Below are 14,712 nucleotides of genomic sequence, written 5' to 3'. Positions count from 1 at the left end.
CATCAGGTGTCTCGCGGGCTCAACACGCCCATGCAAGGGTGCCGGGGGCTCAACACGCCCGTCCGACGGTGCCGGGGGCTCAACACGCCCGTCCAGCGTACCCGTGGCTCAACACGCCAATCAGGTGACTCGCGGGCTCAACACGCCCATGCGAGGATGTCGGGGGCTCAACACGCCCGTCCGACGGTGCCGGGGGCGCAACACGCCCGTCCAGCGTACCTGCGGCTCAGCTCGCCCATCAGGTGTCTCGCGGGCTCAACACGGCCATTCGAGGGTGCCGGGGGCTCAACACGCCCGTCCGACGGTGCCGGTTGCTCAACACTCCTGTCCGACGGTGCCGGGGGCTCAACACGCCCGTCCGACGGTGCTGGTGGCTCAACACGCCCGTCCGACGGTGCCGGTGGCTCAACACTCCTGTCCGACGGTGCCGGGGGCTCAACACGCCCGTCCAGCGTACCTGTGGCTCAGCACGCCCATCAGGTGACTCGCGGGCTCAACACGCCCATGCGAGGGTGTCAGGGGCCCAACACGCCCGTCCGACGGTGCCCGGGGCTCAACACGCCCATCAGGCCCCACACCGGTGGCTCAGCACGCCCATCCGGCGGTGCCGGGCCCGGAGGCCCAACTGACTTCTGGTTAAGTACCCGCCGAATGGTACCCAAGCGGTGGGGGTAGAGTACCTTACCTCCCCTTCGGAGCACCTTTCCCCTCCTTAGGAGTCATTTTCGTGTCTTCGAGTACTTTTGTACCTTTAACCTCAAAATTCTCTAGGGAGTCAAAAACACTTCTTTACATCGTAAACAAAAAAATGCTTTATACCTTATGTATAAAATCACGATTGCAAAGTCTACTTGTAGCTTCACAAAACCAGGTCTGGATATTAAATTTGGAATCACACAAAACTTAGTGTAAAAGTAGAGTGTCAGTGGAATAAACGAAGTAAAACTAACTGTGATAAAACTAACTTTTATAAAAACCACTTTAACGATTAAATTAAGACAAAAGTTATATACCCTGACTCCGAAGTGCTATGACATTTTGAAGTCACGAGACACAAAGCATTTTGGCGTCTCAGACTTTCGGAGTCTGACTTCAAAGTGCTGTGAAATAACTCAGAGTGCAGCATTTCGGCGTCATGCTTTCGGCGTCACGATTTGATGCCGAAGTGCTGGATATCAGTGTAAGTTGACTTCAAACTGCTGCGAATTCAAACATATATATATATATATATGTCTATATATATATATATACATATATAAAAATTTGAACGAATAGTGTTTTTGGCCTCTGGGGACATCAAAATGAAAAAGTAAATCGGTCCCGGGTCTAGGTCTTACCGTGCCACCTACGGTAATAGCTACTTCCCTATAGGGAAATTCGCTAATATTCAACAAGTGTGAAAAGACCAATTGAGTATTTAAAATTATTCCTTATAAGTTCTTTCAAGTATTTATTGCCAAACAAAAAAAGGTTTTACTATTTTTTTTGCAACTTTTCATGCTACCTTGTCGAAGTGAGACACCATAAAAAATACAAGGGTAAAAAAAATATCATTGATGACAGTATTATAATAATATTTTAATAGAAGTTTAACAAGAATCAGAAAAGCAATATATTACTTGTTTTAAAATTAAATAATGATAATTTTCAAAGATATAATCACCGTTCACAATTCCCCCAATTCACAATTACCTCGGCCAACCCTATGTATGTTTGTGACAAGTGAACGTGAAAAATACTGGTCAGATTGGGCTGATATTTGGCATGATGATAGCTCACATTCCCGATTAACATATAGGCATATTCTTATTTCAAAAATCCTTTCGGGCTCCGCCCCAGTGGCTCTGGAGTTTCCCATGTTAACCTTATGAGAAATGGGATTATTGAATCTTAACAGCTGTTTAATTAAACAAGTTGGTTCTGTTCTATGATTTTTAATAGCATTAAAGTTACAAGGATTACCAACAGGGTGCAGCAAATATTATTTTTTTTACATTTATGACAACAGCTAATTTCAACTAAAAGGTGAGTGAGCGTAGCGAACGAACTTCAACCTGGAGGCAAGTTAGCGTAGCGAACGAGCTAACCTGAAGGCAAGTGAGCGCAGCGAACGAGCTCCAACCTAAAGGTGAGTGAGCGTAGCGAACGAGTTCCAACCTAAAGGTGAGTGAGCGTAGCGAACAAACTTCAACCAGGACGTGATTGAGCCATGCGAACGAGATAATCTTGAAAATTAAGAAGTTAAACGGGGCAAAGCCCGCGGGTTACAGCTAGTAATATTATAAATGAGAAAGTTTGGATGTATGGATGTATGGATGGATGTATGGATGTTTGGATGTATGTTTGTGACAAGTGAACGCGAAAAATACTGGTCGGATTGGGCTGAAATTTGGCATGATGATAGCTCACATTCCCGATTAACATATAGGCATATTCTTATTTCAAAAATCCTTTCGGGCTCCGCCCCAGTGGCTCTGGAGTTTCCCATGTTAACCTTATGAGAAATGGAATTATTGAATCTTAACAGCTGTTTCAATTAAACAAGTTGGTTCTGTTCTATGATGTTCAATAGCATTAAAGTCACAAGGATTACCAACAGGGTGCAGCACTATTATTTCTTTTACATTTATGACAACAGCTAATTTGCAACCAAAAGGTGAGTGAGCGTAGCGAACGAACTTCAACCTAGAGGCGAGTTAGCGTAGCGAACGAGCTAACCTGAAGGCAAGTGAGCGTAGCGAACGAGCTCCAACCTATAGGTGAGTGAGCGTAGCGAACAAACTTCAACCAGGACGTGATTGAGCCATGCGAACGAGATAATCTTGAAAATTAAGAAGTTAAACGGGGCAAAGCCCGCGGGTTACAGCTAGTAAGTAATATATTAAGGTGAAAAATCAGTCTTTTTACAAATAGTGTAACTAATAAAACACACTTGTTATTCTTTTCTAGCAACATCAAAATCTTTCATTTGATGTTAAAAAAGTTTAGCTGAAGCGTGGGTTGGAATCCATGGTGATGTCTTTAGGCGTCAACCGCGTCATCAGTGCTAGGTCACTGTCAGACGTTTTGCCCTTAGGCCTACTATAAAGTGGCCTCCCCAGTGGCTTGACTGAGACTAAACCAAAGTTCATCTATAGTCCGTCCGTTTGGCTATGATACCCAGAGGATTAGGAACCTTCTCGGAACTCAACTCACCCTCTCGACCCGCTCGTCGGGTTGGCCGGAGACAAACGATGACTCACCCACTGGCTCAGTCCCACAGATCTGTAACTTTTTTGTTTTAAGTTAAAATAAATTGTGCTTTATAAATTTGAGTTCTACATGAAATTCCAAAAATAATGAGCCCAAACACGATGTGGATACTTAATATCTACGATCTGATAGTATTACAATTACTCTGTATTGTCACCAGCTTTGTCAAAACTTTCAGATCGTAGATATTAAGTATCCACGTCGTGTTTGGACTCATTATTTTTGGAATTTAATGTAGAACTCAAATATACAAATAACAATTTATTTTAACTTAAAATAATAAAAGTTACATACATGTTATTCTTATAGAGAAAATGAAAATTGTTGTAGTTTACTTGTTTATGGATATACATTGATAAAATTTGGCAAATTAATTTATTTCATCCTATACTATTGAGGTATGGTCAACACTTTTTACCTTCACCGTAGCAGCAAACCTAAGCACTCGTTAAATCTAATGTTATTAAAATTGGGAATAAATATGTCTTTATGGAAATATTTTAATAAAAATGTAATCAGACGAGTTGAAATTCCCTTAGTCTGCAGGATTGGCGGCGAGGGTATTTTGTATTCTGTTCCTGAAGTAGTTTGAAGTTTTCTCTTAAATTTCTTGTTTATCATTTTATCTATTAGGCTATAGATGGATTGTATCCATTTTTCATTGGCAAATATACAGAGTGTCCTGTAACTCTCTGGACACATGTATATAGCGTTATTACTTAGGTCAAGACAAACACATTTCACCATAGGAACATGGGTCTGTGGTGTCTAGTTTACCGACTGTTGGCATTTATGTGTTTTTTACAAAAACATTAATTACTCCTAAACGGTTTGAGATACAGCGTTGAGATTTTGCAGAAATGTTAATCTTATTAAGGCTTATTTTTGTTGAAAATTATACTAAAAAATCATTAACTGTTTCAAAATAGCAGCCATTTAAAATATTTGATGCCAAATTTAACGAAAACCGTTAACTTAACGAAAAAATTGCAAGAAACAAAAAAGTTAGTAAATTTTATGTAGTTTATGGGGGGTTTTATGGGGTAAAATTGGGGTTTTCCCATTTTTGACCCTAAAAACAAAAAAAATTGCAATTTCTTTTTAAACTGTTTTGTAGAGCTTGAAAAAATAAATAATTTAGTATATTTAAGCGCCCTTGTATGTCGGAGTAAATTCAAAAACAATTTAAAATTCTTATGGAGAAAATGAAAACTGTTGTAGTTTATTAAAATCCATATTTTAGCCCCTGAGCTGTATAATAACTAAAATAGGCTTTACCCTCGAATTATTATATATTATTAAGATATATCAAAAAATTGCAATTTTTTTTGTTTTTAGGGTCAAAAATGGGAAAAAAACCCATTTTTACCCAATAAAACCCCCCATAAACCCCCGTTGTCCGATTATGCTGGTTTGCGAACTCGTTCGAATAAATGTAGGTTTACACGTTTGTACCAAATTTCATCAAAATCGGATCATTTTTGCTTGAGTTATCGCGCTAACGGACACATATATACATATATATATATATATATATAAATATATAAATATATATATAAATATATATATAAAAATATGAATGGATGGTGTTTGTGGCCTCTAGGGACCTCAAAACGAAAAATTAAATCGGTCCCGGGTCCAGGTCTTACCATGAGTACGGTAATAGCTTATTCCCTATATGGGAAATTCGCTAAAATCGGATTAAGGTTTACTAATCAATCGATGGTTTCAATCAATATTAGCTTAGCCCAGTTAAGAAACTGTACCCAAGATAACAATAAACTTAAATAATAATTGATATTTGGAGTGATAAATATAATACCGTGGTAACAAGACAATATAACTTACAATAAGAATACAGTACATGCAATGGATGGATAATAGAGCTAAGTTAGGAACGATGAGAACTAAATAATACATTGAAAGAGGATACCTAATTAATAACTTACATTGACGTTTAATACTGATATATGGTGTAATTTGCTAGAAGTGTATGCTTGAAGGATGCAATTGACTCATTAAAGAAGACTATGTGAGATGCAGCTTTGCTTCAAATCCTCAGTAGACATGATAGTCCAGTATATTTTTTTATTTTTTTTAATAGAGTGCCAGGCTTACAAGTAACAATGGGATTGCAGCGCAGCTGGAATAGCTTATTGTGCACCCTCATTCACAGGTCCTCATTCTCCGTCAAATCCCAGGTCCTTTGTGAACCATGAGATCCTTTTGACTATGGTGACCCATTCTTCCCTTTGATCTCCAGTCGATAGGCCAAGGGATCTCATGTGCAGACCTTATAGGGGGGCACATAAATATCACGTGGAAAGCTGTCTCCTCCTCCTCACCACATTTCCTACATAAGAGGCTTTCAACTTGAATTCCCATCTTGTGTAGATGTCCACGAAATACCCAATGGCCGCTAATAAAGACAACCACCTTCCGCAGGGTCTTCCTACTCAGCCCAAGGGCATCTGCCGCTATCGCACCAGTAGGTGTCTGCAGCATTCTCTTTGACTGTACATTGCCTTCTGTTCTTTCCCAGCTCCTTCGATGTTCTATGCCCATCCACTGGCGAACAGCTCTCCGTGCTGTGCTGTAAGCAATGCCACACATCGGCTCTGGACCCATGAGCGGGCTTTCAGCTCCTTTGTTTGCCCACTTGTCAGCTTCCTCATTGCCATCAATACCTTTGTGCCCTGGAACCCAACTAAGGATGATCTTGTTGTTCTTTCCCAGGGCTTTCATGGCCTGATAACAGCCCCATACAGCCTTGGAGGTAAAGTCAAAACTGTCAAGTGCCATTAGTGCTGCTTTGCTGTCCGAGTTCATGTATACAGTGTGGCCTGTAAGACCACGCTTCAAACACACTCTTGCACACTCGGACAGGGCAACAACTTCTGCCTGGAATACAGTGGCCATTTTCCCCAGGCTTACGCAGAACTGCGCCTTGGGTCTGACTGCATATATTGCAGCCCCCGTGCCCGTTGGCTTTCTCGAGCCATCCGTATACCAAGTGATCCCCCTTTTCTTGTATTCAGGTTCACTCTTGTCCCAGGCATCCCTGTCAACAATGTTGACATTGTCTGGTTTTTCTGTGATCTTCACCATCCTGTCTTGTAGCATTTCCTCTCACTATATACAAAGCAACTGGTCCAGAACAATAGCAAATTTAAAAAGATCAGCTGTTTGTAAAAAGGCAAAAGGCAAAATAAATCAACTGCTGATTCCAACACCATGTAATCCTACTGTATATCCCACAATTCCCTGGTTGTTAATAGCAAAGCATAACACTTTATAGTTTTCACCATGTAGCAGTTAGGAACTGTTGAACATCTAGCGGAAATAGTATGTACCTATTGATTATAATGAAACTGTTCAAAACGAACCAAAATCAACCAAACTTGCTGTAATATTTCTACATTCGGTTTGATAATAGAAAACACATGAGGTGGAAGCTGTTTGATTATAAAAGGAAACTGTTCCAAGCTAACCAAAAACTTGCTGAAACAATTCCAAATTCGTTTTGATAATACAGTAGTTAAAAGGCATGTGGTAAAGGCAGGTGGGGCAGTATGCGGATTCGTTACTACATTAACTCTTTTGAAACAGGTCAGATTAGTTAAGTTAAAGTGTAGGTTATAGGATTAGTTAAGTTATAGTCAATGGATATAGTTAACTGGGTTGTTTATTCATCATAAATAGGCCTACTGTTTCCCGCTATCGTTTGGAACGGTGGGTCAAACCTTAAGAAACAATTAAAATAATTGTATCCATAATTTAAACAAGACACTTTTCAGATGGATCAAAACCTTAGATCAAGACGAAGTATTCACTCATTAAAACTGGTTGATGAAGATGGAACTCAGCTGGTAAGTTAAATACTTTTAAAAGTTTTAAACTTCTAAAAGAGCAGCGGTTTGACTGTAAGAATGCATCACCTAGTAAAACAAATCTAATTAAGAATTAAGAGTAATGGAACATGAACATTATATTGTAGCTTGCGATATCATCTATACTGTATAGGGCTCTGAATAAATATATAAATAATATATATATATATGATATATATGTTGATTAAAGTAAGAAGTAGTCTTTATTTTATCGTCCTAAAGTGCATTAATTAATTGTAAGTATGTAATGTGATCCTTACTTCAGTTATGTTATTGGTGGTTGGTAATGTTTAGTAACTTAATTTTACTTTCAATTATTTTTTTAAATAATCATTTTTGAAATATTTTTACTTTAAAATTACTGTAAATAATAAATTGTAAAATGTCGTATGTAGTGAAATAGTATCCAGGAAGTGTGGAAGTACGGAGAAATGCCATTGTTAGTTTCCTTGGAGGTTATTGGGGGGGAGGGGGTGAGTCTACAAATAGGGGTGCACGGGGAATACTTGCATTGGGGCGCAGTCAGACTAGTTACGTCACTGGTACTGGTCACTGGTGGCAAATTTGTACATGATTTAAGCTGCAGTAGGCTACCGATCCTACCAATACGTAGGCATGCACAGGTCCAAAGATTATTCCTATGTACTAAAACGACAACCTTTTAAAGTAAATAGGTGTAGTTAAGGTATTAGCAGTCATGCTGTTCATAACAAAGGACACGGTACAGGTACATTAGTTTGTTCTTATTATACACTATAATAAATTCCTTTGTTTGTAATGATAATACGTGTATTATTTTAACATTTTTATCGAATTTCCCTATAGGATAGTAGCTATTACAGGTGGCACAGTAAGACCTAGGCCCGGGACCGATTTACTTTTTCATTTTAATGTCCCCAGAGGCCAAAAACACCATTCGTTCAAATTTTTATATATGTATATTGTATAGCCTATATAGAACCATTATGGTTTAGTGTAAGACATGGTGGCTACCTGCGAGGAGCCTAGGTTTGTAAGGATCATTTTTTGTTTAATAAAGCACTGTTTTCATTTAATTCATTCATTCATTTTATCTATAAATACTAGGTGGCGTTCGCAGAGGCATCCACAACATTGAGCAGAGTCATCAAGGGTTCATATTATATTGTTTATGTCATACTGCAGTAAAAACAGTCGTTTTTAATGCATGCGTTGCGGGTCAAAAGTAGCATTTTTACTCTTTAGGGAGTAAAAATAGTTTTTAGCCTCTATGGAGTAAAAATCAGCTGTTGTCAACTCAGTTGTAAATTTCTATTGTAAACGATTGCATGTATCGATATATGTATCGATTCGTGCTTCGTAATCATTTCAACCTACAGTCTACAGTCTCTTCCCATAGCATTTTAGCATTGCAAATACATTAATCCATTCCCACACTCAACACTGCTCAACTTTACTACTTCCTTCACCACCCCCTACGTCGTGGACATGGTTCCCTCTCTTCCCATTGCATTTTAGGATTGCAGATACATTAATGTAATTGCCAAAGACAGTGCCCACACTCTGCACTGCAAGCCTTACTACTTCCTTCACCATTTTCTACGTCATAGACCTGTTTCCTTCTCTTCTCATATCGAATTTCAATATTTGGAAAAACATGAAGCCGTGGAGCAAAAAATGTCTCCAGCATATGAATATAACGTTGAGATGTTACAGTTACAGTTGAACCATTTTCATCCTCAAAAAGTAAGGTCCAATCACACCCCGACAAGACACTGACACCATACAGTAACTTAGGGACTGTGTAAAGGACGTTGATGAAGTTCAGCGGGATTTTGTTGAGCCTAGTAACGCATATTCTGCTTATTGACGTGTCCATTTAAATGAAAGTGGGCCTCGTCGGACATCCAAACATTTTCTAGGAAGTTTGCGTCATCATTGATTTTAGTCAGTAGCTGTTGACAAAAGGCTAAGCGTAACTCGCCATCATTTGGATTTAGAGCTTGAAAAATCTGAAGCATGTAAGGATGAAAGTGCAGGCTGTGCAATATTCTTTGCACGCTCCGACGTTAAAGTTGCAATGGCGAGGCAATTTTTTGTACAGAACGACGTGGACTCATTTCCACTGCGACTCCCACTGCATCAATGTTTTCTGGGGTTTGAACAGTCATTACACGCCCAGGAGGTTTCTTCTTTAAGGCCGAACCAGTATCTTCAAAATTCCGAACCCATGTTGTTATTGCATGCGATGAAGGAATCCGATCATGGGGAGGAATATCATAATGGCGTCGTAAGACTCGTTGTACAGCTGTTGCACTATCACCATTTTTGTAGTACGCTCTCACGGCGACTGCACGCTCCGCACCACTCCACTGCTCCATCTCAACTAAATGTCCATTGTTATACTTTCGTCATGACTTCCGTTTTGCATTGTTGCGAGACTTACAGGTGTGCCAACAGCCACTTCAAAATTTCCCGTTTCTCTGCGCCACCCTGTACTTTTAAACAAATGCTATTTAAATGGGGAATAAATGTGATATTTTTAAGGAGATGTAAATCCAATGAGGCAAATGGAAATCACTTAGTCTGCAGGTTTGCTGTGGCGGGGGTATTATTATAAGTAACTGCGTAACAACTGAAATATAAATAACAAACAATAATCATAACATGTGTTGTTAGCAAATTAAATGAATATTATTTAACCAGCTGTCAGCTGTCACTACACCTTCTCTTCTCTTTTTTTAAATTTTACTAGTTGCTCTGCCCGTGCTTCGCTACGGGGTGAGAATGCAGAAAAGAATACTTTGGTTTTACTATAAGATACTACTTCCACCCTACGTTGGTCGATGAGCTGCACATTTGTGGCGGTGACAACCAGCTGGTCGAGCTCCGCAAATGTGACAGGTTTGGAACAAAACACCAGGCGGGAACGCTCTTCCGGTGTTATCCCGTCCAGAATGACCTGAACCACCTCCTCCTAACTGAGGTCCAAACGCAACACACGACTGGCACTGCGAACCTCCGTGCAATAGGCAGCGAGGCTTTCACGAAGCCCTTGCGACCTATAAAACATCTGCATTTTGAGGTCCTCACGCATCCTCCCAGGGACAAAAGTTTGAAGCGTTTGCCTGTGAAATTCCTCAAAATTTCCCTTCTTGGACAGAACCAGATTCAACAAATCAGAAAGTGGAGAACGGCAATATGGGATCAACAAACTGAGAAGCAGTGAGTCATCAACACCCGGAATTTCCCTAATTCGAAACAAATCTGCCAAAAATTTCAACAATCTGTGGACTTCCAATCCATCAACACAAGGCAGAGCCTGCAAAAGAGGCGTCAAAGGGTTGGGAAACTTGTTGTACGAGGCAGAGGCCAAAGAGCCAGAACACTTGGAGGTGGGCTCGGTTTGTTGAGCCGGAGCGCACGGAATGGGAGAGCAAGAAGCTGGAGCCGGACCAACTTCGGTCGAAACCTCATTGCGACTGACCGGAGTAACCTCGGTCGCCACGTTCGGTTCTTCCGAAGTGCGTTGAGTCTTAGGGCCAAGGGCCGCTAACATCTCATCCAGGCTCCCAGAAACTTGTTTGAGCCAGGCAAGGTCGTCCCCCTTGAGTGAGCCTACGGTAGCCAACAGGCCAGCGCGTCCCCTCAAATGTCCAATGCGAGAAATCGCTCGGGATCTCGCTCTACCGGCCAAGGGCTCATCTTTCAGTTCCTCGACACGACCATCCCACTCCTCAAATTTTGACCTGCAAGCCTCCAACTCATCAGTGACCCCCCACTAAGGTGGGTGGCCACGATGTGACAAACTTGCTCGCTGTCAATCCTCGCAACTGTGTACGCAAAGAGCTCACATCAGTCGCAGGTTCAGCTCCCCTAGCCTTCACCTCAAACACAAGCTCGTCCTTGAGCAGAAACTCGGGAATCAAAGAGCTAGCCATTCTGACACCTAACACAAAAATTTGACACTTTTCAGACACAACGATGCGACAAATAACAATCACTAACTTCCTAAGACCTCTAATTCACAGATGAGAACACAACCACGGGGCCAACAATCAAAATCAGCCTGCCACCAACAGGCCAAAAATCAGAATCATGAGACGACCACAAAAACAAATAAATAACTAACAGACAAAGAACAAATAACCACTATGACTAAACACTAATGCCATGTCCTCCTAACCTCAACAAATTTCATTAAAAAAAAAACTATATTTACTGCGCTCAATTTTTTTTTTTCCTACTACTTTAATCAAACTACTGCACAGTAAATTGGACTAACCACGCTCTGCTACCATTTGTAACCGAATTCCCAACTCCATTGATCAAAAGGGTGAAGCCCTTGGAAGCGCAAAATCAATGGTAGGATTCCGGCACAATATTGCTGAGGTGGAGGACCAACAATAACAACACAAGAGCTGGCTGGACACAAATATAAATTTATTCATTCTAATATATATATTTAACAAAACAACAATAAATAACAATAAACATTAGGCATTGCCCTAGCCAAGATAATAATTAAAGCTTTAAAATATTAAAAGATTTCTTTAATAAAAACAGTTTAATTTAAAATTAGAAATGCTATATTTTGCTTAGGCCTGAAATTGCCATAAGGCGAAAACATTTAAATTAGGGGTGTGCGAATAGTGATTTTCAACCTCGAGCCGAGCCGAGCCGAGCTTTTTAAAAAATGTTCGAGCTCGAGCTTTTTCGAGCCGAGCTTTTCCTAGCAAAGGCCTAACCTTATCTTAATTATTAAACTTTTTTTTTTCTTAATGTAAAAATGGATTGTATGTTTAACAATAATTGCAGTCCATTATTGTTAAAACACGTTCACTGCTAATGACGCACTTGTGCGTCATTCATAAGTATATTAGCCTATATATAATACATGATGTATATAATTACATAATATATTTTAATCCACAATTTATAGTATAAAATTTATTTAATTAAAGATATATTGTCACTCAATTAACATGATCATGTTAATGTTTATGTTTTTTAGCCATTTATAAAAGTATTACATATCATTAGCAGTGAATGTGTTGCAGTATGGTCCCAAATTATTGTTTTTGTTTTTAAAACATCGCAGATCATTTGTAAAAATTAATGTTGAAACAGCCCAATGGCTTGTGCAATAGTTTGTTTACAAGCTTTCTCCAGACCACGGGGGAGGGGTGGGTCTGATAAGCCGTCTATTGTTCACCCGCAAGAAGGTCCGACCCTCATTAGTGCCGCTCGGCTGCACTCAGTGGGGAACCCAATACAACAAATCAATCTTTTAAATGAATACAAATATTTGGTAATAATTGTTTTATTAACATTCACCTTGAAATTTCAATAAACTTGGTGTAAAATTTGACAAAAATCGGCCATTTTGACCGATTATTAATACAGTACCAAATACCAATAAAGTAGTACTTAATTGGTAGGTAAAAATTAACCGATTTTCGTCACGTTTTACCCCATGCTGTGCGCTATGTCACAAAAGCTGATAACGACATGGGTGATTAGTAACCATGACAACATGTTGAATGCGTGATGAAGGGAAACCCAAGAAATAGAAGAACAAAGAGAAAGAATGACGTTGTTATCTTTACAGTACTGTAACAGTACTGTAAATAAACTATTACAGCGCCCCTAGTATCAGGAGCGAGACAAGCACGAGTTGACTTTTATTTGACCATGGTAGTTCTTTTTTGCTTTATGCCTGTTCATTCCAGACGAATCTAATCGTAAAGCAAAACAGCCGATAACGACTAAACTAGTTATCAGTATTGCATCATACGGCTTCTTTGCCGTTTGCTGTTAGGTCGTTGGAAACGTATTGCTGTAATTTTGTCCTGGGAAACTAATGGTAGCTATGGAGATTTAGTTTTCTGTCCAAAACGTCAAAATATATTGTATATCCGAAAAAGTCGGATAAATAACGGATAGTGTCGGATATCGAATTTGGGCCCGGTTTGGATACGGATATCCGAACCGAATCCGACCCGATTTTTCGGAAATCCGCACACCTCTAAATGAATCCTATTAATCAAAAAAGAACATGGTTGGTTTGGATCCAAAAAGGTGGAGAGACAAGTTTTACTTATATATTAAAAAATATATAATTGACATATAGAGGAAATAGACCAAAGCACTAGAATTAATAGAATAACACACAAAGTAAACAAGAAATGAAATGCAGAACACGATGATTTAACACTGTCACTCAATTTTGTCATCTAGAAGGGTCGGCGAACTAATCAATAAATAGCCAAAACCAGTTTCCTCCCCTTCACACAGTCTCACCGCCCCCTCCCCCCCCCCATCCGGGTGGCCCAACACTTTGTCCTTGAAACACCCTTGCGTCTGAAACAATAAACTCTTTAACCCTTACACCCTCGTTGTTGTTTTGACAACAGGTTTATGAATGCGATCACTATTTTTCATTTCCAGAATTAACTATCAATTATTATTATTTGCAAGATACAAATAGGAAACTACATCACATTATGGTATTTAATGACCCGTACTATCAAAAATTAATAACTCATTACTTATTTTGAAAATAAAAAGCACTCATTACAGCACGCGCCACTTATTGATATATATATAATCCTCAAAGTAACTGTTACTTTTATACAAAATAAAATAGGTACAAAATTGTGTGGCTAGTCAAACTTTATAAACAAACATTTTATTCTATAAAATACAGATGGTAAATAGGGGTTGGTTTAAAGGAAATAAAATACAAAACATATTAATTAATTATTTTGATAAACATTAGAAAGGTTATGGGATTGATTGAACTAAAATAACCGCAGGGAAACTTAAGTAGAAAAGTCGTCAACCACAATCTTGTTTAATCAGTACATTGTTAGAGAGAGAGAGAAAGAGAGATAGCAGATAGGGGCGTTTGATAAAGAATCTTAAAAAGTAAACAAACAAGGAACAACGACACGACGATACTCGTTTACAGCCTTATTGTGTCGCCCACTACATTTGCACACGTGACCACCTTTGTTTCTTCCTTATCTTTCATCCGTCCCAAAATAGAATTCCTGAAATAGTTTGTTGGTATAATCTCCCCTCCCACACAAGGCGCAGTGCTCAGTGCGCAATGTAGGTTGCCGTGGCAACCGTGTGTCGTCATAGCGACTTAGCCAATCACGCACTCGAACTGCGTTGTATATTACGATACGAATAGTTGTGTTGGAAAGACAACGCGATAGGTGGTAGTTTCCTCAAAATTACGATCGATAATCATTGCGTCTTGACTGAGCTGAGGTTCTTGCTTATCAAGACAGAATTATGAAACGGAGAGTAAATTTAAATGAAAGTTAGTTCCGTATTTATTAATTTAATTTTTATTTGCTAGTTCAATAAGTATTCGGCTCGAACATTTCGAACTTTTTGAAAATCACGAGCCGAGCCGAATAGGACGCTATTCGGCTCGAAAAAGCTCGATGTTCGAATACTCGCACACCCCTAATTTAAATGTACTATTTCAAACAAATTTAACTTCAGTTAGGTTCGGTGGCCACCTTATAAAATCATTTTAAAACATTTAAAAGAAATAACTTTAGCCCTAGGCCTA

At 39.4% G+C, this 14,712-nt stretch overlaps 1 protein-coding gene across 1 annotated transcript in view; it reads left to right on the top strand.

Annotated features, from left to right (window-relative positions):
- The window catches only part of LOC128983569 (uncharacterized), a 76,953-nt gene that overhangs the window by 49,547 nt on the left and 12,694 nt on the right, over positions 1 to 14,712 (top strand). Inside the window, exon 2 of the mRNA XM_054402891.1 lies at positions 7,050 to 7,121. Coding sequence (XP_054258866.1) covers positions 7,050 to 7,121 — 72 coding nt within the window. The remainder of the gene's footprint in view (positions 1 to 7,049; positions 7,122 to 14,712) is intronic.

Source organism: Macrosteles quadrilineatus, unplaced genomic scaffold (genome assembly GCF_028750875.1).
Source record: "Macrosteles quadrilineatus isolate MER2022 unplaced genomic scaffold, UCM_ALF_1.0 Scaffold_1__1_contigs__length_201487025, whole genome shotgun sequence".
Classification (NCBI taxonomy): Eukaryota; Metazoa; Arthropoda; class Insecta; order Hemiptera; family Cicadellidae; genus Macrosteles; species Macrosteles quadrilineatus.
This window is presented reverse-complemented; position numbering and strand designations above follow the sequence as displayed.